This window comes from Mycteria americana, chromosome 5, assembly GCF_035582795.1.
Source record: "Mycteria americana isolate JAX WOST 10 ecotype Jacksonville Zoo and Gardens chromosome 5, USCA_MyAme_1.0, whole genome shotgun sequence".
NCBI classification, from domain to species: domain Eukaryota; kingdom Metazoa; phylum Chordata; class Aves; order Ciconiiformes; family Ciconiidae; genus Mycteria; species Mycteria americana.
This window is the reverse complement of record NC_134369.1, coordinates 60,500,425-60,528,310: the sequence shown is the minus strand read 5'-3', so window position 1 is coordinate 60,528,310 and position 27,886 is coordinate 60,500,425. Positions and strand designations below refer to the sequence as shown.

Here is a 27,886-nt window from a genome sequence, read left to right as displayed (position 1 = left end):
CAGCACTGCATAGTAACCCTGTGTCTGATTCTCTGTTGCCTTTGGGACGTGCAGATGGCTGACAGCTGGTTTGCACGGCCCTGGTTTGCACAGCCCAGCTGATCACCTACAGACACTTGTCACAGCAGCCTTACAGGGTTGTCCAGGTTTTTCAACTGTAAGTGCTCTATCTTGCCTTACTAGGATTCGTTCAGCTAACTGCAAGGCATGAACGCAAGGGAAAAATGAGATACATCTTTGTGTCGGCATGTTATATATGAACTGCAGTCATGAGGATCACTTAATCTGAGATTAAATGTGTCTCTCGGAAGAGTGCTTGGCCTCAAGTTTTGAAAGGGTCAGCATTCAACATTTTGCATGTGCAGCGCTCCTGAACCGAAAGGTCTCTGGCAGGCTACACCACCAGCGAGGCTTTTAGCCTACAGTGAGCCTAGCAGCCCCACCTGTCAGCCTCCCCAAGGTTCCATGCCATGGGAATGGGAAGGGTTTATCAGCATTAATGATAAACAGATACAGTACTGTGGTTTAACTAGTATGCAAAAATTGACTGTTGGAGAGGAGTTAATCATGTGTTGAATTTAATACTAAACCTTAGGAAGTTACTTAATAGCTGTCACCTGTGATAAATGCAACTTACCTGCATTGCTGCTTGCAGACACTGTTGCTGCCGGTTGGCAGTTACTACTCTGAAATCTCTTAAAGGTAATCTGCAATCCTTGTTAGCTGCAACAAAAAGAAATAGGTCCAAAGCGACAATATAAATAAGTTCTCAAACTACAATATAAAGCATTGCTTAATCATTTTCCCATCCCATTAAATCTTTTTTTTTTTGGTCCAAGTGGCCTGAATTTGACCAGGCTGAGGAACAGATTTGGTTTTTATATCTCTTCATCTCTTCGGTGACTGCAGTAACTTATATCTACCAACGTGGTAGATATAAGTTACTGAATGTGTGACTGAAAATTTGAGGTGGCTTGGTTTATTAAAGGGTTTTCTAGGTTTTGGACAGATGATCCAAATCAGGACATTAAGCTATGTAAAATTATATGTCTGTAACAGATATTTTGACCAGGTCATTATATCAGGTTATTCTTTCGACTGGATATTCCAGCACTTTGTGTAAAATTTTGGTACCTGTCTAGGTACCAGAGAACCGCTTCGAGCATGTTAGCATTTCTAACATGAAAACTAAAAAACCTGCAAAAACAAGGACAAAAACAAAACAGCAAAACCAAAACATCTGGGCTTTCCAAAGATTTTTATCAAAAAGTTTGGCTGACTTTAGAAAGATGTGAACTTTTACTAGAGCTTTTCCACCACTTAGAAAATCTCTCCCCTGCCTGAATACTCCTCATGGTGATTTTGCTCCCTTGTCCTCTCAAGGGGAAGAATTGAGAATATCCCTTTTCTCATCATCTTCCACAAAACCTGTCTAATCTTTATTGTCTCTAACTGTTAAGCTGGGCTGAAGTTGGCTAACAGGTTGAAAAGTTGTTTGAATGGTTGCAGAGCATGACCACATCAGCCTGCTTCCTTTAGTGCTTCATCTTTCTCAACTTCTGCAAACTTTTCAGGGTTCAGTTCCATAAATACCTTCTCTGCGTCCTGCACTCAGTACCTGCCACTGCTTGCAAGGTCACATGAAGTTATGTGTATTGTCTCCCGCGTCAGTTTGTAGTATATACAGCTGCATAGATGCAAATTATTATAATCTGCTTTTACTGAGTTGGTATCATACAGTGACAGTTAGATGATATTTACTCTTCTATTCATAAAATGGGCCTATCAAACTTACAGGGACAGACTGTGTAACCTCAGGGTTCAGAATGAGTGACTTCTCCTACAGTCTTATCTGTGTAAGCTGTAATTATTGAGAAATGCAGGGTATGAGTAAAAGAAGGGAGGCCAGTGGGTGGGTAGAAGCCATAAAACAGTGGAAAAATTCCTGTGCAAGTTAATACTGGAAGTGAGAAGTGCAGGTTTGTAAAGAAGAGACCTGAAGCAATGAACAGCACCTAAAAGATAAGCTGTACTTCTGTGTATTTTCTTTTTCTTAAAAGGACAAATGAATGGCCAGTAGAACTAAAGATCAGTAAGCGGGTCCTGTCCTGACACAGGTCGGACGTGGCAAGCCTAGCCCATGTCTCTCTGGTGCTGTATTGCAGCATTTGTGAGGCTGCATGAAGCTGCTGTGTTATTATTTACGTGACTTTCATATCTGTTTCTGGTATGTGACTTGGGAACAGGCTAATGAATGGGAAAGGAGTAAAATTTTCTGTCTTACAAATTCCTGATAATATTACTGACTTTCTTGTGATGTTACCACGTGCAAAGAGTTGTACGTGTTGGAAGCACTGATGAACACTCAAATACTTAGGAATTTTTCTTTAATGCTACATTTGTCATCTAACCACAGAGCAAAACCTGGCGAGCCTGTTGCTCAGCCCTCTTCCCCTGCTAGCGTGTCTGAAGCAACAGTATGAAAAGGGCTACAAAGAAGGCAGTTGTATCCCTTTTGTGGAAAATAGCAACTGGATTGGGCAAAATAAAAAGGAAAATGAAAAACTTGACAGAAGGTGCTTCTTAGAGCTTAAATCTGGTGGGTTTTGGCAAACTAATACCCATCCTTGTGAAGGCACATGATGCCATATAATGACCATCAGGGTAAATTTTATTTTTTTGTATGTATGTGTGTATAGATATGTGTATGTGTGTATGTGTATATCAATATCAATCACAATTGGACGTGATGCTGGCAGTGGGAATGGAGCCCGTACATTAGTAAAACTTTCACTGTAGTGGCAATCTGGCTCTGGAATTGCCACTTTGTAAAACTAGGGCCTCAAACATATGGTGATAAAAACAGAGTGCCGGTGGTGATTATGTTTACCTCACTGTGACCTAATGAGGTTTTCTCTGCATTTTTCCCTTTAGCAAAGTATCCAGAGATCAAGACTCTGATGGGACCGGATCCACATTTAAAGTGGATTGTATCTGGAATGGTTTTCATGCAGTTTCTAGCATGCTACCTGGTGAAAGACTTATCTTGGAAATGGATTTTCTTCTGGGCTTATGCTTTTGGGGGCTGCATCAACCATTCGCTGACCCTAGCCATCCATGATATTTCACACAATGTCGCCTTTGGGAACAAGCAGGCCAAGTGGAACCGATGGTTTGCAGTCTTTGCCAACTTGCCGATTGGCATCCCTTATTCTGCCTCTTTCAAGAAATACCACATTGACCATCATCGGTACCTTGGTGGGGACAATCTGGATGTGGACATTCCCACAGACTTTGAAGGCTGGTTCTTCTGTACGCCCCTTCGGAAACTGCTTTGGCTTTTCCTCCAACCTCTGTTCTACAGTCTGAGACCCCTGTATGTGAACCCCAAAGCAATTACACGGATGGAAATTTTTAATGCTCTCGTCCAGTTTTCTATAGACCTTATAATTTACTACCTTTGGGGGCTCAAACCCATTATTTACTTAATAGCAGGTACAATTCTTTGCATGGGTTTACATCCCATTTCTGGGCACTTCATAGCAGAACACTACATGTTCTTGAAAGGGTATGAGACATACTCTTATTACGGACCTCTGAACTGGCTCACCTTTAATGTAGGCTACCACATGGAGCATCATGACTTCCCCAGCATTCCGGGATGCAGATTGCCAATGGTAAGTACGGCATGAGCACGAGTGAATTAGATTTTTATAAAAGTTGCTAAACTGTCTCAAAGAAATCACTCCAAATCATAGCAATGGATCAATTTTAAAAAAGAAAAAGAAAGGAAAAAAGAAGAAAGCTTTTGGATTTGTTTCTAATTCTTTCATTTTAAGTGGGAGATTGAGAGAAATGGCTGCCAAACTGCTGTAATATTTCATTTATTTGATGGAAACATGAACATCTGAGCCTCAGAGGGCTTGAGGAATCAGAGGGCTTTTTGCATGATAAGATCCTCCAACAACGCTCTAAATTTCTCCATTTCCTTCCCTCAGCCACCAGGTTTCATCTCTTTGGAATTTTAAAGGCGTATCTAAAGTGAGGCAGGTGGCAATTACTACTTGAAATTTGTCTAATGATCAATCTGCTAACTATATTGCTTGATTAACATCAAATAAAAGTCTTTCTATTTTTGAGATGATGTAAATATTGGGGCATGTTCCAGCCTGACAAAAACAGCACTAGGAAATAAAGCCCCACTCTATATGACTTGTTTTAGCTCTGCTGCCCCACCCACAGAAACTGAGGATGCCTGATCTGTCATTGGGAAAGTGCTGTGGCTTTCCTCTTTTGAAAGTCAACCCCCTTTTTGTTTACATTTTATCAGTTGTGGGAATCAAATTTGCAAAGCCCAGGTGTCTAGGAATGGTTTTCAGTCTCCCTCCAGGTATGTAGCTGCTCTTCTGGGTTTTAATACAAGGGTTCCTCAGCAGGTGCTCACAGTGTTAAAGGTACGTGACTTCGAAGTATTACTCCTACATACAAATCCTCTGGCATAGGAGGAAGGAAACATTTTCTGCCTCTGGTCTGATGCAAAGCTGGGGGCTACTACTGCAACATCCTCGCGAGGTGGAGGTAGAGCTGAGGAGGCTGAGGTACAGGAGCTGTGACCTCCCCACTACTGCATAACCTGTACAACTTTTATGATGGTATATCCAGGCAAACCCTGCTTTACGGGTTAATGTTCTTCATCACAGAAGCACTGTCGGAGAAGAGATTCAAAACAAGAGGAGATTTTCTTGCGGTGTAGAAGAGCGTGGGGATCCTCTATATAGCCTGCAGTTCTGTTTCAACACACCTCCCTTACTGCTGGAGGTCTGTCCTGGCCATTCCTGGCGGGGTTCAGAGCAGCCAGTAAAGCACCCAAGCCCACACGTGAATTCTCCTGTCAGGCACTCCCTCAGCTCAGCTCAGGGAAGTGTATGAGCTTAGCTTTAGCTTCAAATGTTCAAACTTGTTAGAGAGGCTTAGATACTTAGATTACTGAAATGTAAATGGAAGAAGAGAAGGAGTTTAGCTCTGTATCTTACACAAGGGAGGTGAGTGACTAATTGAACTTGCTGGGACTGTTGCTCCAGACCTGATTGAGACCTGAAAAGCTCTTCCCCACCCACATTACAAATAGTTCACCCTAATTCCTCGAGGCAGTGAAGCAGCTGGAAGTGTCTGCCCTCCTGTGTAAAGAGGATAGAGTTATTAGTTGAATTTCATGGGCTCGTGTTCATGTGTTTCTAGCTCTTGGGCCGCTGAGACTTGCCCTGCTGGTGGAGGAGATATCAGGCTTGTCAGTTGTTGTTGCCTGACAGAATTCTATGGAAAACTTAGAGTCTTTGACAAGTGATCAAGTGAATATCTATTATGAAATGAAAATCCTTTGGCAAAACAGTTACTGTAGAAAATCTTTTGTCCATTAAAACAAGTTGGTTATTCTTTTCTGCAAATTGAGAAGGAAAATTCTCTGCCTCTTTGGTGAAAGGAGATAAGGGGACAGATCCTCTCTGGCTAGCTTTAATGTTTGAACTTCATCACAGGTAGGGCTAGAAACCTCCCCCTGCTTAACCTCCCAGCAAATTCTTCACTCAGCAAAGGTCTAGTTTTTTCATATCTAGTCTCTTAGGCACTTGAACTTCTAATAGTTGAATTGTGTAATATGGATGACCTCTCAGTATAGCTATTTTTATTTTTAATTATTGGCTAGTAGAAAGTGGAATAAAGATCTTATTTGGTTCCTGCATGATTGAGAGCAGGGAAGAAATAGGATCAGAGAATAACTGGATCTTAATCTTGGAAAGCAACTGGGTCTTCCACTTGCTTATCAGAAAAGTAAATTCAGCTTTGTCCTTTGTTACAGGTGTCTCATTCAGAATGTTCTGAGTAATGTGTTTGCCACTGGAAAGACCTTTACCCTAGGAGTGTGACAGATTTGAAAGAGGAAGAATTAGGCTGTGCTGTAAGCTTATAGATATTAAAGATGAGTGACATGAGTGTGCAGTAAGAACTTGTCCCACCAGTATAATGAGAGGTTATGCAAGAGACCATGAAATCTAACATTATAATGAAGGACCTGCTCTAAAAAAACCCCTATAGACTTATGACTCGATTAGTCTTTGCATGCAATAAAATACCGCATTCTTTACCAAATTATTAAAAAGAACCATTCTTCATTATCTGAAGGATTGGATATACTTATGGAGAGAGGGGAGAGGAGAAGAAGGAGGAACTCAGTACTCTTCCTACAAACTGCAATAAAAACTGCAGTGTTACCAGAGGCAAACTAGTTACTCATTAAGCGTGTGGGAAAAGGAAAAGACATGGTATGAAACCAGATTTATTAGACAGACAAGACTGGAAAACATGGTAGATGTGCTGGTTTTGAATTGCAGATTTCATTAACCCTGTGATGGCCAGGAGGGCTAGCTTGAATGCTCCCCCCCGGTCAAGGACTATGGAGGGAACTTCTGTAATATGCCTTCTAGCATTCTAAACATCATTTTTCAGCTTCTTGTTATAAGGATCTCTAGCTTCTGTATAGCGACAGGACAAAGGGTCTATAACAGCCGTGGTGAAATATTAGGTTGCATTTAACTTTTGTGTCTATCTGATACAATGGAGTAGGATCGGGGTCCTGTTGCTGTGCTCTACAAGTACAAAACCAGAAGCAAAGTTTCAGTCTGAAAGATGTCATTTCTTACCTACCACCTTGATCTACTTGAAGAAAAGCCTCAATATACCAGGTGCCAAGTGCCTAATAAGCTTCTTGCAGACTTTGTGATCTCTTGCTGTCCTTCCATGATAACTTCCATTCACAAACTAGTAGTGAGTTAAGCCTTACAGCTGAGATTTGTAAGGAGGAAGGAAAGGAGGAGTTGAAGCAAATGGCCCATCTCCAATGCAATATGGAGAGCTTGGGGCGGGAGTCAGGAGTAGGACTTAGGAATACTTTGTCACAGTGCCATCCTCTTTGAGACCATCTATGATCGTAACACTGGCTGCAAAACTTGTTACTTGGAAACTGCCATCCGCGGGTTTTGTGCTGGATGCAGAATGCAACATGGAGGATGACTCCTCCAGCTTCAAACATACTTAATAGATGTAGTTTAATGTTGTATTTAAAATGGAATCTGCATTAAAAACCAATTACTTTCTGCCCTCCCACCCCCCAGATTTTCTGGCAGGTAAGGAGGAGATAATTTTGTTTTACATATGGAGATGCTGAAAGAAATTACAATAGCTGAGCTGTTTTTGTTGGGAAACTTTTGTGTAGATCCATTGCAAAAGTGAAACCACTTTTAAAAATCTTTCCTGCCATGTGATAGCAAAATGGGAAGACACACCTAACAAAACTTTTTGTCTTTTCCACAGGAAAACCCTTCAGAAGTCCTCCCTCTAACTGCATTCATTCAATTTTCCCTTTTCCCCATTCCTTTGTCACAAGTATTTTATTGCAGTTTATCTTCTCCTGTCCATTGTTTCTGTACATCTCATACAGTTGTCCTGCCCAGAGCGCAGAGACCTTGCTGATGGTGCAAGTGCTGCCTGCCTTCCTGCACAAGGTGCTGCTGGGCACAAAGCAGAGCAAAGAACTACTTCGTGTAGGTGTGAGTCACTGTCCTGCAGCTGATCTAGGCTAACACACTCCCGTGCAAGCCCCTGGGCATCTCTTGTGGTTTCCATACTGACCATTCAGAATGAACTGCCACCGTGCTCTGCAGGAAGGTGCTAAATGGATATGCTTGGTGAACAAGCAACTCCTCCACACCTGATGCTGGCAAGCAGCTTGCCAGCCATGACAGGGCTGCCTGCTTCCAGGATGAGGTGTGTATGATCTTCTTCAAAATTCACTGCTGGGTATTTTGATTAATCATCTTAATTATCCAATAATACTTGTATTCTAGGTGCCTGTTTGAAATCTGTAATACAACTGCAGAATATGTGTATGGAATATATTTAAGTGCAAGTTTCCAGACTTGCATGTTGTGTCCACCTGAGCTCTTCAGCGCTATGCCCAGACTATACTGCTGCTCATGTTTGCTGAAAGTGCAGAAACTATTGGGTTGAACATAGGCAGGCTGTTTATTGGCCTCTTCTCTGAGCCACTTTTTCCTGCTTCAGCACTGGGGTCATTTTTAGTTAGCCTTTGGTGCCAGAGGGCACAGCCACTGCCTGAGACATTGTTCCTAGGAGTTTCTGTGAATCTCCAACCCTCCACTTCCATATGCAAGGGGCAATACAGAAAGACTTTCTGAAGCCCTCGTAGTGGTCAGAGTCTAATATGATGACGAGCTCTGCAGAATAATGTACCTAGCTGAGAAAATGTGTCTGGTTCAGACCATTGTTTCTGTGGGCAAGAAATATATGGGGGTTCTGGAGAAGAGGGGAAAGGTAGACTTGCCATATGAACTTAGCTAGTATAGATGAGGGCTGAATTACTGTTGCAAGTCAAAATTCAGGCAGAACTTCTAAAATGGAGGTAGGAGGGAAGGTCTGTAAGCAGCAGTGTGCTAGGGAATGACCACATCAGAGCTGGAGTGAGGCTTTTGGGGCTGGGTATCTGAGACCCCCTTTGTGTTTGCATAAGGCCTCATTAGTGGCTTTCATTCAAGGGAGTCAAGGGAGCTTACTGTCTAAATAGTCTGCCCTCTCATCCTCTGGCTATTTCAACTACCCAGCTGGGAAAAGGGAGGATACAAAACCCAGATTAAATTATTTCTGACTGTGGTTACAGAAGGAGTGCAGGGAACTAAATCTGCATCTCCAGAGATCTTACCTGGTGCCTGGAAATCACTCTTCTAGTCATTAACAAATAGCTCTAAGGGGAAATGCTGATATTGTCTGAATCCCATTGAAAATGAACCACATTTGAAGTACAGACCAACACTTTAAAGCAGGATAGAGGGAATTATTAGGAAGTCAGAGGTATTCAGTGAAAGGCAGAATATAATCAGACCTGAACTGAATCTTGTTTAGCCTGGAGAAAAGGAGGCTGAGGGGAGACCTTATCGCTCTCTACAACTACCTGAAAGGAGGTTGTAGCAAGGTGGGTGTCGATCTCTTCTCCCAAGTAGCAAGCGATAGGACAAGAGGAAATGGCCTCAAGTTGCACCAGGGGAGGTTTAGATTGGATATTAGGGAAAATTTCTTCACCAAAAGGGTTGCCAAGCATTGGAACAGGCTGCCAGTGGTTGAGTCACCATTCCTGGAGGTATTTAAAAGACATGTAGATGTGGCGCTTAGGGACATGGTTTAGTGGTGGACTTGGCACTGCTAGGTTAACGGTTGGACTTGATGATCTTAAAGGTCTTTTCCAACCTAAATGATTCTGTGATTCTCTGATTCCACCTCCAACACAGCACTACCATGGCACGAGCACAAGGACTGCATAGGGGCTGAGGTACAGAGGTAAGAGATCTTAATGAAACTTGTACGTTGCCCAGCCTACCTCACAGGAAGTGTCTGCTAGGAAGCTGAATTAACAAGGTAACTAGCAGTGAGCCGTACTGGCTTATAATTTAACTTCTGCTGGGATTCTTACCTTTTCACAAACAGTCAAAATGCTGCGTTAAGATTCCACCATTACTCCTCGGATGCTGATGAGACCCTCCTCCTGGATGACAATTTCTGTGTAACCTTTTCGCTCTTCACTGTAAGTCTGTGCTGTGCTCAGCATGGCTGGCTTTAAAATTCTACAGGGTTTTTAAAGAGAGAAGTCGTGCTGTCCATCAAGACAAACTACTCTAGAACAGAGCTTTGTTTGTCTAAGAGGTGGAGCTGTAATAACACCATGCCCAAGCAGTTTATGTGCAAGTGTACGATAGTTACCAGACTCTGCTGCTTCATAAGTGTGTTCAAAAAGCAGAGCATCTAGCTGGAGCAAGGACTACTGGTAACTCGGGAATCCTTATAGTCCCCTGAACCTGCCAGGTTTGAAACCTCTTTGTCCTCTGGTTCTGGCCTTACTCCCAGTACAAGTGCCACTCCCAATGATGTGCAATGCTTCTTTGATGGCAACAGTCTTAAGACTTGGGGATTTGTAACAGGGTTGAAATTTTATTAGACTTGTGATCTAATAATGAATCTTGCAGCATTTTTAACACCAGACTGAGGAGAATGGACTGCCCCCGCAATTTCCTCTGCCTGATGGAGGAACCCATCTCTCAGATTTGCATCACGGTAGCAGAATGGAGGAAAGAAAATGAAGTGTAGGCAAGGCTGTGTCTGGCATTTTCTCAATTGGTATTTCTCTCCTACTCGGAACCCTCAGCAGATGAGTATTATGAGTGGCGAACAGGGCTTTAAATACAGTGTGTTGGAGTCTTGGCAATTTACAAGGTGGATTAGTCACCTCATTGTGGAGATCCCTCCACCTCCGAAATGAGAGAAAATAGTTCGGACTGAAGGCTGCGATCCATCAGCTTTCAAATTCTGACATTGTGAGGCAAAACTTACATCAGAAATCTGCTAAGAAGTATCTAGATGCGTTTAAGTACATCTCATTTGGCTGAACTTCAGAAGCTCACAAGCAATAACAAGTAACTTCAGGTTATGGCTGTGCTATCAGATCTGAACGTGAAGACTGAAACACACCTGACACTGTGCCAGCTAAACAGCTCGTTCTCTCTCTTCTTCTTCCAGGTGAAGAAGATTGCAGCAGAATATTACGATAACCTCCCACATCACCAGTCCTGGATTCAAGTTCTGTGGGACTTTGTTTTTGATGACACTATTGGTCCTTATTCAAGGGTTAAGAGACTATATAAGCTGGCAAAAGAAAGCTAACGGACTAGCTCCGCCAGCCGCATTAGCGTTCTGTTTGTTCATTTGAATGACTTGAGTTTTCTGAGAAGTAGAAGGATGTTTGTATGTGCTGAAGTAGCATTGATGCGTGCTCCTTAGACCAAGAGGATGAGTGTGAAAATGAAGGAATTGGATGCACTATTTTAGACTATTGATACTTTTTAATAATAAAGGATATTTGTGTATGTAACCCTGAGAAACTAGATTAGAGTGAGCTATGATTATGTGAACCTTTGGTCTAGGCTTAGAGTTAACTTCCTGGGCCACATGTGCCTAAATCTGAGTTTTGGCCTGGTCTGCAACGGAGAATGCTTAGGGCGTGTATGTGTGAGCATGCGTGTGTGTAGTTTAGGACTGGTTTCTCTTCATGCCAGATTAGATGTAGATGCTCTGCGTGCACAGGACTGTGGAAGCAGGGAGGACTGGCACGCAGTAGCAAATGATACTTTCTGGAGAACACAAGGGTGCCTGTAGCTCAATGTTTTGTCTAATCTAATATCTTACTTCTGATAATTGCTGGTAGCAGAGATTTTGTATATGCAATGGAATATGTGTATATTTTTGTACATTTGTACCACTATTTTAGTATCTGCTGTTTGACCTTTATTCCAGGGCTTTGTCTAAACCTTTTCTGAATGCATTTCTATTCTTAGGATCTAATACTCAGTGTAGCTAACTGGCAGAGCTGTACTGTGGCATGGAGAAACCCTTCCTTTAGTCTTCTGCTCGCTGCCTGATCAGCAGCATGGATGTGCCCCTGGAGGAACTGGGTGGTCCTTTCTCACTCACCTTTTCAACAGTATTCATAACTTCACGTTTCTCATCCTTTTCCGCACTGTAAGTCCTTCTGAGAATGGAAAGGTTCTAATTTTAATTGCTGCTTGCCAAGGTTAATATTCCTGATCAGCTTTCTTGGTCTTCTCTATATTATACCCCTTTCTGTGCATAGGAGTTATAAGTATGTGTCAGTGAAGATATGGAGACATTATGGTGATATTTGTTCCTAACTGCTTTCAGAATAATTGTAACTTTTTTCCTCGGTCATTCAAGGGGCACTGACTTGACATTTGGGAAGCATGTGATACTCCAGCTATATAAAAGTTGCCACTGAAGGTGTTAAGGGGATATACCTGGAATATGGAGCTGGGGTTGTTTCTCTCCCTACATGTCTTACTTTGTGCTATTGACATTAACCTTCATCTGTCGTTTCTGCCCACCGGAATAGTTAAATCTTCCTACCTGTCCTCTCCAACTATCAACTTTTGGCTATTCTCAATAATTCTGTATCATCAAAAACCTTAATCACCATACCTGTCTCCAAGCAGAACAATATCTTGGGAGGCAGGAGTTCAGATGCCATCTAATAACTTCCCTCCTGGAAAGCTGACAACTTACTTCTGTCCTTACTAAGAGGTTAAAAGAGAATAGATCTATAAAGGTTCTCTTATAACCTAACACTCTACAGTTTCAGGTTTTTGTTTTCTTCTGGAAATCCATGTCTGTAGCAAAGAAAAGGATTATTCTGCATTCTCGTTGCTCCCTCAAAGTATGCTGTTAGACCTGGGAAGCCTGATTTCCTCAATAAACACAGTTTCATTCCTTCCTCCTACAATACTGGATCCAGTGAGTCAGTCTGTCCGCTCGCTAGCCTAGCACACCAGGCAGCTGAGCTAGCCTGCAACAATTTGGGTTCCTCCTCCTCCGTTTCCCTTTCCTTCATTTTCCTCATCTGTCTGATTTTGGCAGTTGGGTAAACACCCAGGTTTGCTCAGCAGTGCAAGATCCTTTGTGATGCAGGGGCTGAATACCAGTTCATGCACAGATATTGTTCTGGTCTGGTTCTTTTTCTGGAGAAGAAGCAGAAGAACGGGACTTCTTCTGACACTTCAGACTGCACTGGTTCTTCAGGTGCCTTTTCTCCCAAAGGAAGTAGCTTTGTTGCGGGAACCTCTATTGACTTCTTTGTGTTGGTGCTCATGCCAGGAGTTTCACTTTTTCATTAATTTACTTCAGTGTTGCTGGCACTCCATGATTCAACGTGTCCGTGTCCTTAGCAAGTTAAAATAAAAACCATAATAAAGATTATGCTATCTTCCTCAATCTGACTATTGTCCTTCTCCTCTATGGAGAGCGACCTTTCTATAGTTCCCTTACTCAGCTGTTCCATGATGCAGTTGCCTATGTGGTCTATAGATTACTAGCCTAGCCTGACACAGAGGCTATGGTACAAACAGAGGGGTAACCAAAATTGGCAACCGCTTCTCATCCTGCCTTCCATCAGCATTTCTGTCATGGTCCCACCTTGCTTTGCCTGGGCAGCCCCACAGCTCCTGCTCTGCACTCTCCACCTCAGCGGGAATTTGAAGGGGCTGGAAGCAGACGTGCAGTGCAAACTGGGTTTCCGTGTGTGGGGGTGCTGCCGGAGAAGGCTGTGATCCTGTCCTCTCTGTGGGCGCTTGTCCTTGCCACTACCAGTAAAGTTAGCAGAAGGGTGGTTTTTTTTTTTTTGTAACCACAGGGCAAATGGGCCTGGGTTAAAAGAACACTGCGGCTATGTATAGTTTTATTCTCTTAGCTTAAAAATTAATCCAGATCTCCTTCATTGTGGGGCCACACTAATGCTCCGGCAAGAGGCGATAGGAGGGACAAATAGCTATATGACAGGCTGGAGTGGAGGTTAATGCCCCTTTTGATTTCTGCTGATGTAAAATGCCTGCAGCCTGGCCCGTTGCAGCAGTGACCTCAACAAGCCCAGCATGAAGGGACACCCTTCTCTACAGAGGCAACAGGCAAACTGAGTTAGTGTCTGGGAGGGGGAAATCCTCCTGCAGTGCCACTGCTGCAAATAAGCCACCCTGTGTATCCCTGTCGCTGGAGCCGTAGGCTGGGAACCAGCAAAGCACCGGTGATGCCAGGACTGCTGCCCTGCCCCTATCAGCCAAGCTTCCCCTTCCACCCCCGTGCACCTTGCTCCCACAGCTATTAAGTGGCCCTGTGCAAACTTCAGCTCATTATGTCTTAATTATATGAGGCCTGCAAAGGTAGAAGAAGAAAGTAAGAAAAACTCATTTACAGCAGGTGGCTGGTGTTAACAGAGTGGCACACCGTACCCGGGCTGTACCCTTGGCCCAAATTACGACGCAGTTATTACTGTCCTTAGGCATAATGCCACATTCCAAGGCAAAACGTGAACCATGCCAGGCCCCAACTTCCTGAAGCCTAATTAAGATTACAGGAGAGTTTCACAGAACAGTTGTGATCATCTGAGAGGCAGCAGTTTTGAAAAGTACTTGCCATTGTCAGGTATGCCTGGGTTTATAATTAAGAAACGCATCAGCTACTGTATGAGATTTATGCAACAGAGCATTATAATCTTCGCTCTTACTAATGCTTGTCTGTGTTCTTCCTACTGGAAGGGCTCCTTCCCCTGGTCCTGGGGTGGTTGTATTTGTTGCACAGCAATGTCTGCCTGCTTTAGTTGCCGTGTGGAAATCTTATGCCACTGTCTAACCTGTCTCTTGCCTTCTGCTGGTATTAAACAGCTAACAGACTTCAGGCTCAGTCTGGATCTCGCCGTTGCATTAAACTTAAATTTCTCCCCTTTTTCCCATATTTAATCTACAGTATAACCACATTGAAAACCAGACTATTTTCTAAAAGGCAGATGGGGTTGCTTTGAAGAGTGCTGAAGGACAACCCCACGTTCTCCAAGCCAAAGCAGATAACATTTTACAACTAACTGCAGAGCACGCCCACCCCACCTCATCTCCTGGGTCTCCTGTTGCTGGCAGGCAGCCCCTCCTGCCCGCCGCTGTGCTCCGTGAGGCCCGGGGGGTGCGAGCAAAGGGACAGCCACAGCCTCTCCTGGGCTGCTGCACCAGGCTCTGCTCCCGAAACCATTCCCGGGGCCTGGCTTTTAAAATGAAATCTTCAGGAAGGCCTGAAGCAAAGCAGGGGGGCTTGGAAAATATTTGACAGATTTCAATAGCTGAACTCCAATCTCTTGCCTTTTGCACAAAGTTATCAAGAAGATGGTATCAGGACTACTGCCATGTAAAGCTTGCGCCAGACTAAGTCAAGCAGAAATTCCCAAGATCGCACTGATGGAAGGAATGGCTCTAAAGAAAAAAAATGTATGACCTGAAAGATATGACTGGGTGTGCGCTGCTAAGTGTTTGGCGTCCTGTACTCATATCTTTGACTTCACTTTCTGTGAAATAAAGCTCAAGACCTGCATAACATTAACAAATGAAATATGTGAGATATTAGCAAATGACTCCCCTTAAGCCTCTGGTTCAGCTATGCTGTGCCAGTGATTTCAGCTTGCATCCTAATGCCTTCGGTAGCCTTGTTCTGCATGAATACCTCCCTTTTATTTACTGGAAGCCCTGAGGAGTGCAGCTGATGGGACCTGGGGTTTTTCAGTGGTGGCAGGAGATGCAGTGGGACGGTTAGCGGTGGCCTGAGAAGCGTCGTAAGCCCCTGTCCTTCACTGACTGTGGCAACAAGTTGCTGAGGTTGCCGCAGCCTGACTGCAGGAGGTGGTGCTCAGCTGGCAAGGCGAGGAGGGCCGGGCAGGCGAGAGCCACGTCTCCCTGTAGCAGAAGGCAGGGCTGTTGCCGTTGCCCCAGCCGTAACACGCTCGGGCTCTCTCCGGGTGCCCTGCGGCACTAGCCGGGCAGAGCCGCCACCCCGCGTGAGTCTCAGTCGCCTTCCTTTCATCGTCAGCCCAAGTGACATACAAGTGCGGGAGCTCAAGGGACGAATGAAACAAAGAAAGGCAGGGCCATGTGGACAATAAACAGTTTATTACCAATATGAACACAGATACTGTGATGCACTGACGTACCATTTTTTTTATATTGTGATAACTCTGAGACAAAGAACTTGTTGGCTGACAACTAACATGTCTCTGTTTCTTCTGGTGATGCCACAATACATTTCTGTTGGCAAAGGATCTTCATTTACATTGCAGACTACTAGTAAAAAGCAAATGGTTCACGTGTGTTCTTATCTACTACTAAAAAGAAAGGTAATACATTTAAATAAGCAAATACAAAATACAAAAAAGGCTGACAAATCCAATGTGCAGTGTCAGATGAAATCTAAAAAATCCAGAAATTTAAAATTTAATATTCTTTAGATTAAGACTTTTAAAATGAAGCGAATCCAAGGCAGCAGCAAGCTTCAAAGTGTGCTGAGTCTGCTAATAAAAAGGGTATAAGAACAAAGACAGTGCCGGTGTCCTCTCTCACCATCTTGCATGACCTTGGTACACTTAGAAATGATCCGATCTTCCTAGCATTCTTAGTACCGTCCAAATGCTTTGCAATCATTATGTTGTACTGATTCTACTCAACTCCTGCCGTATGGCTAGAAAACCAAACCAAAAAGTTAATGCATAATGTTATACCCAGTGTGACGGAAAACATTAAGTATAGAGGTTGCAGAAAGTATACGCTGGTAAAAGGATGAGTGGAGGGTAAAAGGATGAGTAAGGGTAAGCAGTCAGCTGTTTGCTTGCAAACTGCAGTACTGGCTTGAGAAGTCGCATCTGTGGTTTATGTGAATGTCATATTTTGCACTGGAATGAACTAGGGAGGCTCTGAGGGCCAAGCTGCTGGGACGGTAGCGTATGGGCGAGGGTGTCCTCAACTGCAAACTGCCCCGAGGTTTTGTGAGCACACAGGTCTAGGGCAAGGGGACAGGGAATGGATTTTAGCTGTTTTACAGTCTCCTCTTTTTCCCCTTCTGTGTGAATCTAAGATGGGGAGTGCAGGGTGTGGACATGCATCTTCATATGCCCTAATGCGGGCTTCAAACAGGTATTTTGCTGTGCATTTCAATAATGGCCCTGAAAAATACATTTAGTCATATATTGCAGAGCAATTTGTAAAAAAGTACTGCTACATTTAGTACAGCTGTTGTACTTTTCAATGAATTATAAAAATACGTGGCTATTTGGAAAGCTGTAATCGAGTGAAGGTCTGAAATAGCTCTTCAAGCACAGGAAGCCTACAGAAGATGCTCGGGAAGGATTTTGAGTTTGGAACCTTTGTCCCCTCCTCATCCTGGGCCTGTGTGGCCGGCTAGTTACAAGCGATTTCACGCTCCCTGATTGTGATAAATTGACGTGCCATGGGCTACGGGCAGGCCCTTTCTCAACCTCCCACCTGTGAGAAACACCGGCCAGTGAATTTCTCACAGGTTGGGAGTGAAAGTGCTCGTCAACAGCATGAAAATAAAGGACGTAAACACAATGTCACGATCAGAGCTCAGATAAGGTAGATGCTTGTTCTTCAAATGTGTATATAAACCAGAGCTGCCCAGAGAAGCCTGAAAACACCAGGGAACTCTCTGCAGTTCCTATCATCTTATCTACGGGAAATTAGTCATAAAGATGAGAAAAATAATAATTTTTCTCTTTCTTACCATCAATTATCTCCTCTTTCACTTTGTGTAACTCTCTTACAACTTCCTCCAATATTTCCTGATGAGACAAAACACAAGTCAGCTGCTCAGAATTTCCTTCTAACCGGTGGAAGAAAATGCAAGTTTAACACGGTTGTGCTTGTCCCCCGCCTCCACTGACGATCAGAGCCTAGCACTACTAACAGCTACGTCTGCACTCCCAGGCCAAGGACGCAGAAGATGCTGGCATATTTATTTGCACGTTTCTGTACAGACATCTTGACCAAATAGCAGTGAGATTGTGCTCTCTTGCTGCTCACCAGCTAGCCCTTCTCTAAGCACCTAGTTATAGAGGAAATCAGAAGACTGAACAGCTGTTTTGCTTGTACAGCGCATGCATGGGGGAAAATGGGTAGCTTGTCAAATCTCTTAAGTGCAAAAGACCTTTTCACTCACCTGTTTCATTCGATCAAAATCTAAGGCATCCGTAGCCACATCATTGCTGCTGCTCACTGGCTTCATCCTTGAGAAATGGAAGAAGAGGACAAAAAAGCCAGTCAGTTCCTTGCGATGCCCGCTAAGCTACACCCATCTGATGGTGTGGACGAATCCTCCCCAGAGCAGGAGCACCCGTGCTCAAGCGCTGGACCGGAGGCTCCCTCTTGTGCTGCTCAGCAGAGTTCGGCAGCCGGGGAGCAGCACTGCTCGGGTTGCACAGCCCGACCCGCAAAGATGCTGCTTGCTCCTACTGCAGACGTGTTGGAGGGAGCGCAAAGACTGCACTGAAACTTAATTTACCCTTTTTCTTTTGGTGTTGGGAGTCTCAATGATTTCAGACTAGAAAATGCTGAGATGTCTTCAGGCGATAAAGCCTGTTTAACAATGTATTTTATTACAGCATTTGCAATTTGAAAGCTAGATATCTGGTCTTCTCTCACAGTCTGTTTTCTGTACAGCAACCCTGTCTTGGCCACTTAGACTTTAAGCGGATGCTAAAGCAATAGTAGAATACAGGTTAGAAAAATACAGGGAAAATAATAATCCAGTAATCCTTTCCTTGGAAGGCCTGACTGAGTCAAGTGGACCTTGTTGATAGCACTGTGTAGCACAGGCACTTTTTCTTGACCCAGAAACAAAACCAATCTGCCCTTAATGGCTAGTACACTTGAGTGTTATCAGTCTTCCAGGATGGTATCAGTCAGTGGGCTGAACTCTGATGACGGCTGATAAAATAAATTAAGGAAGCGGAAACTGCTTGACTTTCTATTTTAATCAGTAACTCTAAAACATTTCAAAAATTAACCATGCTATGTAATTCGTAGAAAAGGCTTCAAATAACTTTGCCATCATCTTCGGGCCCAAACTGGGGGCTGGGGGCGATTCTGCTGCTCCTGAGGGTACACTTGGTCTTGCAACCCTTTCTCGGGAAAATCTTAACATGTCTCCTATCATCTCACGGCTAAACTGGGAGTTAAGGCAGATACAAATGCCATTACACTGAACAGGAACGGAAACAGGTCACCACTGAGAGCTTTTGAAACCTGCCCCGCTTCCCCCACAGAAGTCATTCGAGCAAGCAAAGACTGAGCACTACTCCCGGTGTTAAACTAGGAAAAGATTTTTTCCCACTGAACTCCTCCTCCTCCCCCCAGGACGGAATGGCATTATAAAAGACAGCTGGCGAAAACTGGATAGCTGCTTTAAATAGCTCACGTTTCGTTCCCATTTGCAAGGAGAAGGAACAGCCTTTCTATATCTATTGGAAACACTCACCTATTTCCTAGAACCAATGTGTCCCATTGGTTTTAGGAGAGCTGGAGAGACTATATTTTGCTCTAGTAACACTGGTGCATCCCTCTGAATGTTTGGGCAGGGCATGTTCTGGCATCTTTAACGCAGCAGCAAGTACGTGCAGATAGTTGCCATTGGCAACTTTCTCTCTGCAGACTATCAGCACTGTCGTATATGTAACAGTGTAAAATAAGGGACATCTCTTTGCAGTAAATGCTAAACATATGTAAGTCTCTGTTCCACCTCCTTATTCAGCTTATCCATCCATCTCAGTGTCCAGCACTGCAGTGACGCTGGGTGGTCCTGGACCAGCACTGGAAGGAAGTCTCTCTTGAGCTTTCCAACATCAAACTCTATCTCAGTCTCTGTGGGTAAGAACATGGGTGGTGATACTGCAGCTTGGCTCTTCTGACTGAAAGGACTTCTGGATTCCTACTTTAGGCTTCTTGGCTTTTGACATCTGCCAGCTTTTGTACTCCATATTCTGAATGCCCTGCCTGTGGCTGGGCCTTTTTACAGCTCGATGTTACTAACTTATTGCACCAAGCTTTGCTCTCCTTTCTCATGCACCCCCTGCAGTTGTATGGATGGAAGAATACCTTCCCTTCTCCCAGCTGTAGGCTCTTCAGATCATTTCTGCCTTTGCTTTTGAATTTCTGCAGAGGTTGGACAATGAAAACTTCTCCTAATGGCAGGGTCATCCTGAACCTGCTGTAAAAAGATGCTCTAAAACCTGCCTTCCACGTGGCACAGTGCGCTGCCAAGCCCGTGCCTCTGATTTATAGCACAGATGCTTTAAGCGCTTGCTTAAGTGTGAGCACCTGAGCAGGGGGCTGTTCCCATGGAACAAGCCTTTGACACAACACACTCTACCTTCACACTTTGTGCAGTAACAGACAAAGCAGATTGTAAGAGAATGAGTAAAAGACGTGACAGAAGACGAACATTAGTGCTGAATGATGGGATTAGCCAAAGGACAAGCCAAGACAGTTAAGAAGCCAGGCTGTTAGCCAGTACCTAGAAGACACGTGGGATTGTGTGGGGCTCTTAGCTTCACAGCTCTTCACCACTGATGGATTTCTACAGCAATGGAATGAAATGAGACATGAGTTGTGCACGTGCCACGGGGACAGCATGACCATCCCGACTGCTAGCCAGCCGCAGGGACACCCCATGCAGCTCACCGAGAAAGTAATGAAGATACAGGCTTTTCAACAGAATTACTCCTTTCCCATGGCTTCTTCCCAGAGTCTGGAAAACAAAAATGAAAAGTTACTGTTTATTATTTTTTCTCTAATGATAAAAAAATCCTGAAGTTGATTGTCTTATACAGCTGCTTTCATTCAGTGAGGATGAGTGACTTAGATCCAGGAAAGTGGGATTGCTGAATGAGTGCAGTTGCCTACATTATAGAGAAAGCATTGGCAAAAGTCTGCTTAGTGATCCCTTTAATTAGGGACTGGATAGTTAAATGATACTAAAAAGACATGGAACTGGAACAGTAGGAGGAAAACCATAAATCACTTCTATTAAGAAACACAGGCTAATTGCTGCAAGGCTTATTTTATTCAGTACAATACTTATTTATATTTTAAGTTAAAAAGTCTTAGGTTTTTTGTCTGCATAGTTTGCAGAAAATGTGGCTGTACCTAAAAAAAGGCAGTGAGACCCCCGCTATGCAAATCTCCACAGAGAATTTACTTAATGTTGTCTACATTTCTGACTCGCAGAACATTCCAAAAAGCTGCACTGCATAACCCTTGTTACCAAAAACGCTTACTATTGTCCCAATCTCTTCCTATGCAAAGTCTAAGTTAAAGTGAATTGTTTCAGAGACTCGAATAACACACAACTTTATACGCAAGGGTTGGCTCCTCTGTGAGGTCCTAAAAAGCTCTTTAAAAGAATTATGGACACTCCCAGGAAATCTCTAGATCTCATTCCTCATTTGCACACACCTTTCTCCTGGCTTCTTCCCTTTCCCTTGCAAAACACGCAAATCATGGCTCTGTTCCAAAAGGAAGCTGGAATGGTTAAATACTCATTCCCTTGGGAGAGATTTCTTCTAGCATGTATGAAAGCCAAGGCTGACGCAAGGATGAATCTAACTGGCTTGCAGCTTTATCTACTCAGATACAGTTATTTCAAATCATCATAGGAAAAACATATTTTGGGGCTCCTTAATTTCACCTAGTAACTTTTGGGATCAGGCTTACTGCAACAAGCTACTAGGTTAAGGAAGGATAGCAGTTTGAGACCCAAACCCCAGCTGTATAAACCAGGACAGCTACACTACCAAAAGTAAAATAATATAGCTTTTTTCTCTTAGAAGACTCAGGTGCACAATGTTCAAGATGCAGATCCCCAGGTACATGTCTGGACCCTTTTAACTAAATTGGCTGTATTGTCATTTTCTTGGCAGTGAAGCATATAAAATCACCATTTCTTGCTGAGTACAGTTTTTAAAATAATAGGTATTTGGGAATTTTTCTGTTAGTTATTGCTGCTGCACTCAGAAGTAGGATGATGAACCCAGAGTCTAGAGGTGGTGGAGAAGACTAGATTAAGAAGACAACTAAACCACTAGTAGTTTGATTCAATACCTGATGAATTTTGCTGCTGCTGGGTGGGACCTCGAGTACTGGTTGAAGGAGAGGTGCTAGCATCATCCTACAAAGAGAAAAACAGGACGTTACTTAATTCTGGAGATGAAGCGCAGAGTCCTCTTCTACTCTGGAGACCAGCTGCAGCACAGGTGGTACAAAAGCATGTTTCCTCCAAGCATGTCCAACAGGCACTGCTGCCAAGGTATGGCTCAAGTCTATTTAAACTTTAAATAGTCTCCCTTTAGCATGGCAAAATACATCCTTTTTATTTTTTGCTAACATGGACACCTTTTCATGATTCCACTGGATCACTATCATCCCTGTATGCCAAACCAGGCTAATTACCACTCTAAAGTGCTGGCTGCTGTTGTCTAAATACAAACCATCCATTTCCCGAATTTAGAAACAATCTGTGATATGGATACTGAGCCATCTGAAGGAACAGTATGTCAGACCCCAGCCTTTTAGCCCAGGACAGCCACTGGTATCAGTAAGGGTAGTCCAGGTACTAACAGAATGTAACTAAATCTATCAATACTCCTCCTAAGTAGAAGATTAAACACTACATCATAGATTTGGACTCTTTTTTCTGGGATTTATGTGTGACAGATCATAAAACATTCGCCCATATATTTGACATGTCAATATTATTTAGCAGCCCTCAAAACACACTCAGGCAAAGCATTAACTGTGCACTGTAAAATGGAATTGCACCCAGTTTGACAGAAGATACCCCCACCACAAAGTGTACTCCAGACACACATTAAACAGATGTTCTCTGAAACACTTTTCTAAACAGTTTGGTACTACCAAAAAGTTTGATTGGGGATATAACCTAATGCAGAGATTCAAGGAGAGAGAACATGGAGCAGAAAGACAGGAGAGGCTGAATAGTTAGAAGCTAAATGGTGCCTTTCATCCTGAGTGTATGGTTCAAAACCAGCTTTGAGGCAAGATTAAGAGCAATGGTTGCATAGCAGCATCAAGGGTTCAATAGGCAAATTCCATGCTTGAAGCATCCCTTGAGGAACATGCAAAAAATAGCTGCTTTTCTCCTTAAACAGTGCAAGTGCTTATTCCTGCTCTTGCTACAAACCTTTCAGACTGGGGTGAGACCTGCATTTTCTGAATGATGTTCCTGCTGAGCAGCTGTTACCTTGTCTTTGGAGCGAATATCTCTGTATAAATGATATGAGGCACATACGATGCTTTCTGAACTTGCAGCCATGGCAGAGAGCCTTCACAAGGGTACAGGTTAGCAACAGCAATGCTGTATGAGCAGCAGCCCAGAAAAGCACCACATGGGAAGGGACACAGCGTAAATCCTGGCCTCTCTTGAAACTGGAATGATCTCCCATGCTTTACCAGTTCAGCAGGTAAAAAAAAGTGTTTTAATCTGCATGTTGAACTCAAAATTGCTGCATCAAGATCAGTGTAAAGTCTGAGTCAAATCAAAACTCTTGTTTAATTGCTTTTGTGGGCAACATACAGAAAGAACAGTTAAAATAGAAATGAATCAAAGTTCCCTGAAGTTGTCCAAATTCTATCTGATTTTAGTGTAAGTATCATGAACACATATTTTAACTTTTGAATGTTCTAGTGTTTAAGACACTGTTTCCCCTTCCCCGCCAGAGACATGTTTTATGTGCACTCTGGGGTCTGAAGTGAGCTGATTCTTGCTTTGCATGGAGGATGGCAATCCAAAGTTACACCACATGGCTGATGATCCACTTCAGCTTAGCTGAAGCCGCAAATTTAAATTAAGAAACACGGACTTGGTCTCAAGTTGACTTGCCAGAAGGTTCAATGCATCTTCTTAAGGGGCAAGAATCTCCTGTACCCTACACCACTTGGATCAGACCATGAGAAAGCGCCTATTAGCCTGGTTTGGACAATACCTCACCTATGAATAAGGCGGCAATTCTTGTTTATAGGGTGCTGTTCCCAGGAAAGGTAGAAGCAGTCACATTTAGCTTTTGACTGCATGTGCAAATCTATTCCTGGATCAGCACTGCTTGTCATTGCCTGTCACACGCAGTGAATGAGCCCTGGACTTTGGATTACAAGGCAGCACATCAACGTATTTGCAAAAGCACAACAGGGAGGAGTCTTTCACTTACATTTTGGCTTTCCTCTTCCTTTTTGTCAGCTGGCTTGTCTGACTGCGACGCTGCTTTCCTCCTTTGTAAAGGAACACGAGACAGGACACACAGTCAACCCTCTAGAAACACATCCTCCACATGGGAAGGCTGATTCAGGCTCTGGTGGGAGTTATTATTTACTTAGTTCATCCTAGGGAATGTGACAAAGGCTGGATGTGTTCGGTTGCGTAGGATTGGGGTGGAGGTGAGGAATCCAGACCTCAGTGGTATGACTCAGGGAGAGGGGCAATATTAGGAGGCGGTGTTTAACAGAGGAACACAGGGTGCAGAGCATAAGGATGTGTTGAAGCGGAGGAAGGAAGCACAGCTGGGTATGAAACTGGGTGAGAAAGGGATGGCTTCCCTCTAGGGCTCAGGAAATGGTGGCTCCTATGTCCTACACAGGAGGAAAAACCCAAACCCCCACAGGGGTTTCTGAGGACCAACCCAACCCTCCACGGGTGGATCAGGTGGGTATTGCAGTGACGACACTATATTCTCAGCCAGCTCCAATATCATTTTGCTACCTGTCATCTATCCCCCCATCCCTGTTCCCACCCAGAGAAAGAGCTGTGGCGGTGCTCCCATGTGATGGGAAGACAGTCAGAAAAACCCAGGTCCATCCTCACTGGGAAAGATCAGGCACCGTTTCTGCTCAGCCAAGACCCCTGCTCCCTCCAGGGTGGGAAAGCTCTGGCTGGAGACCAGGCGTCAGGAAACAAGTGCACCAGCCTGGGTTTTCAAGTGCCTTTGGTGAGTGACAGGAGTTCATTGTGTCTCAAGTCCAGTTCAAAGGCAACTAAGCTCTTGAGCCCTGTGGTCCCAGGACTGGCAGTGCTGGTGGTGCCTACAGAAGTTGAGTGGGGACCCGAGACCTTCACTCTGTCCTGCTTCCCAAGGAGAGGCAAAGCTCTCTGACAAGCAAGTGACAAAGAGCTGCAATCCATCCACTGGAGCAATTGAACATGAAAGTAAATAAAAAATGTTGGTTGTTTATCTTTGAAGAATGCATGGTAAATCTTGGGCGTTAGCCACACTGGCTGAAGAAAAGAAAACCAAATTCTTGATTTTCAAGCCCTATTTAGGGTCTAAACAGTACTCCAGTGTGCCAGGTACTGATTGCCCAGACACCCAATTTCCCATTTTAGACAATTAGGGGAACTGCAGGTCTAGTCTCCACATGGACTTTGGTTGTGATGATCCTTATCCTTATCCACCTGTGAACACTACCCTTAGCAGATGTTTTTTAAAACACCAATATGACTGGTTTTTCATTTAGTCTTGCTTCTGAAGTGGACAAAATTCATCTCACAGAACAAAAAAAATCCCAAGTGGCACTTAGACAGGCTTCTGAGTTTCAAAACACTGCCACAAGTTTGTCAAAGGATTTTTTTTTCATATCACTGGCAAAAGAAAAGCTTCACTGGATTCACAAATTGGAGGCTTTGATGTAAATTTGACAAAAAACCAGAGGAGTAAAACACATGCATGTGTTTGTAGGACACAGTGCTCTGTGGGAATTATTTCCAGATATTCAACTGCATTAATAAATTTATTAGACCAGTAATAATTTTTACAGTCTTTCTCTAATATTTACTTGATACTTCCGAGGAAAAAAGGTTATAATGGTTACAAACCTGAGCAAGGGAAATATTTGCCAGGGTAAGAGACCAGTGTTTGATTTATGTCCTGCAAGAAACTTAACTGGGCTAGAAATGATAGCGGTTTGTGAGATAGCGCATTATTCTGCTTGCACTTCAGTTCTGAAGCAAAGGGCTGCTCTCATGGGGGCCACTAAATCTAGAGAGCCGTATTTTATACCACCTGAGCTCTCAGAAGTGTTTTCCTCTCTTACTTGCCCAGCATTATACACATTCCCTGTTTCCGAGCATGTGGTTTTCACTCAGAAAAGGGCCCCTGAGATCCCCTGCTCATCACTTGGCGATTTCTGTATTGAACATGCTCAGTTTTAAAAAAACATCTTTTCTTCCTCCTGGCTGCCAGCTCAGTAAGAGCAATCTGAAACACAGTGCCAGGTTCTTCCTTTCTCTATGCCATCACACATAAAAAGGGTTTTGCAGCCAAAAGAAGTGCTCTCAGTATCAGTTTGACAGCATCGGCCAATTGCACCCTTGACTGACACTTGTGTATTTCCGATGACTTCATGGCTTTGGGAAGCCAAATTTAGGAGACAATTCTGTTCCTGTCAACTCCCTGGGAAAGGCTTTGCAGCTCGGTTATTGTCAGAGTAGAGGCAGCCCGCTGCGCATGGCAGTACAGGTGCTTTTGTTAAGATAGGGAGGGGATTCGACCCTGAATACTTGAAGACACTGAATCCCACTGCTGAAAGCCATACTGGAGTACATTTTAGACTAGAACCACAGAAATTTGTAGGATTTCTATATCCAAGCATATGAGATGTCCATTTAGCTGCTTGCTTGAACAGAGTTGTTAACTCAGCATCTAGTCACCGAACCTTACTTTGCTTACAGACATCGTCCAGTTCAGCAAGGTCAATCTTGGTATGTAGCAGCACAAAACAGATCAGAAGGTGAACCAGTAAATAACTATTAAAAGCTGTTAAGCTATTTTATTTCTGAAAAGAGAGAAAATGATCTATTTGGTATTTTACCCTGCTGGTAACTTTTTATAGTGTTGTGTATTTATTTAATGCTTTCCAAAAGATTACATCCACAGTCCCTGTTCAGAATTCCTTCGGACATGACCAGGACATGGAGGAAAGTTGGAATCAGATCCTCTGAACCGGGAACTGTTTTTATACTAGACAACATTATTTAAAAACTCCATCTCTGCACACTATACAACTGTACCTACTCTTCATTATTTTGCTCATCCTTTCCTTTCACTATTCATAAGTTAAAAAAAATTTAGAGCTAAAAATAAAACATCTAACACTAGGAACTTGGGAGTCTGACAGAACATTACTGATGGAATCAGGGGGAAAAGAGAAAGAAAAAATAACTGGAATAATTGAGTGCCTTTTAAAAGCTGGTAGCTTGATAAATCACAACTCGCTTTAGTGGAGAATAACTTGGCTAGCCTGTCTGAAACACACCGAGAATCGATAATAATTTACCTGCCAAGATGCTGTGCTTTTATTGCACTTCTGTTTATATTTTTGGGCCCAACATCCTGAGTGTGCTGCATAAAGAATGATTTGCCTAAGATCCTTTCATAGTTTACTCTTTCTGAAAACAGCCACTTTGAAATAGATCTGGTAAAATGGCAAACCCACAGTGGATATACCTATCACCATCTTTGAAGGTTACCACACTGCAGGATTTGCTACAGCAGCTAAACTCTGCCAGGTATCATTGCTGCAACATCTACATTTCAAATTAAAGGCCAGATGATGCTGGCAACTAACATCTATGCAGGCCCTGTCAAATTGCAAAGAAGCACCAAAGTGACCCATTGCTAACCAAAAATGACAGCACCTTGTTCCACAATTTGCTGCAGAGCTCATGCCAGTGCTTACTTGAAGTCTAAGTACAAACCTTTTTGCCAGTAGTTTATTCATTTCTTCCATTAGTCCTCCTCCACCTCCTCCGCTACTTGTTCGATTGGCATCGCTCTTAGAGACCCCACTGGGGCTGGACCCTCCTGAACCATCTTCTGGCTTAAGACAGAAATCAACATTGGAATTAATGAAAAGTTTCATTTACAACCACACCCTTAATGATTAGTTTTCCTAATTATTAGGAACAGCAATCACAATCACAGCCCAAAACCAGAGAGAGGATGTGTTCTGCTTTGGGAAGAAGATGGACCTTACTAAAACCAGGACGGTCTGGGTGAGGCAAATATATGGGCAAATGATGAAAAAACCCACAGCGCTGTTTGTTCATGGTTATGTTTATGCATGGTTATGCAGCCCTTACCTAAGTGGACACCTATTGATGTGAGGCCTCAACAGTCCACACTGGTTTTTGTAAGCATGGTGCAGTTTTAACCACTTATAATGACTGAAAACACTAACAGATAGCACAACGGTGGACTTTGCGGGAGGAATGAAATCCTGGCAACATGAGAGCTTGCAGCCATTTGCTAATTAATATTTTCTGAAGAGCAGAAATTCTACCAAACATGTCCTGCTCGGCTTTATTTGCACCACAAACT

The 27,886-nt window shown here is 43.4% G+C and overlaps 2 protein-coding genes across 2 annotated transcripts in view; one reads left to right on the top strand and one right to left on the bottom strand.

The window, feature by feature from the left end:
• Positions 1–2,938: 2,938 nt before the first annotated feature.
• Positions 2,939–12,849, top strand: DEGS2 (delta 4-desaturase, sphingolipid 2). The gene is made up of 2 exons (XM_075501549.1): positions 2,939–3,677; positions 10,636–12,849. Exons 1-2 carry the CDS (start codon positions 2,961–2,963, stop codon positions 10,777–10,779), a joined length of 861 nt encoding a protein of 286 aa, XP_075357664.1. The 5' UTR covers positions 2,939–2,960; the 3' UTR covers positions 10,780–12,849.
• A 2,743-nt stretch (positions 12,850–15,592) lies between these two features.
• The window catches only part of EVL (Enah/Vasp-like), a 91,754-nt gene continuing 79,460 nt past the window's right edge, over positions 15,593–27,886 (bottom strand). Inside the window, exons 7-14 of the mRNA XM_075503576.1 lie at positions 27,265–27,386; positions 23,726–23,786; positions 21,603–21,669; positions 20,184–20,250; positions 20,017–20,079; positions 17,665–17,731; positions 17,230–17,287; positions 15,593–16,170 (exon numbers count right to left, since the gene is read on the bottom strand). Of these exons, the coding sequence (XP_075359691.1) occupies positions 16,133–16,170; positions 17,230–17,287; positions 17,665–17,731; positions 20,017–20,079; positions 20,184–20,250; positions 21,603–21,669; positions 23,726–23,786; positions 27,265–27,386 (543 nt within the window). The 3' untranslated portion in view covers positions 15,593–16,132. The remainder of the gene's footprint in view (positions 16,171–17,229; positions 17,288–17,664; positions 17,732–20,016; positions 20,080–20,183; positions 20,251–21,602; positions 21,670–23,725; positions 23,787–27,264; positions 27,387–27,886) is intronic.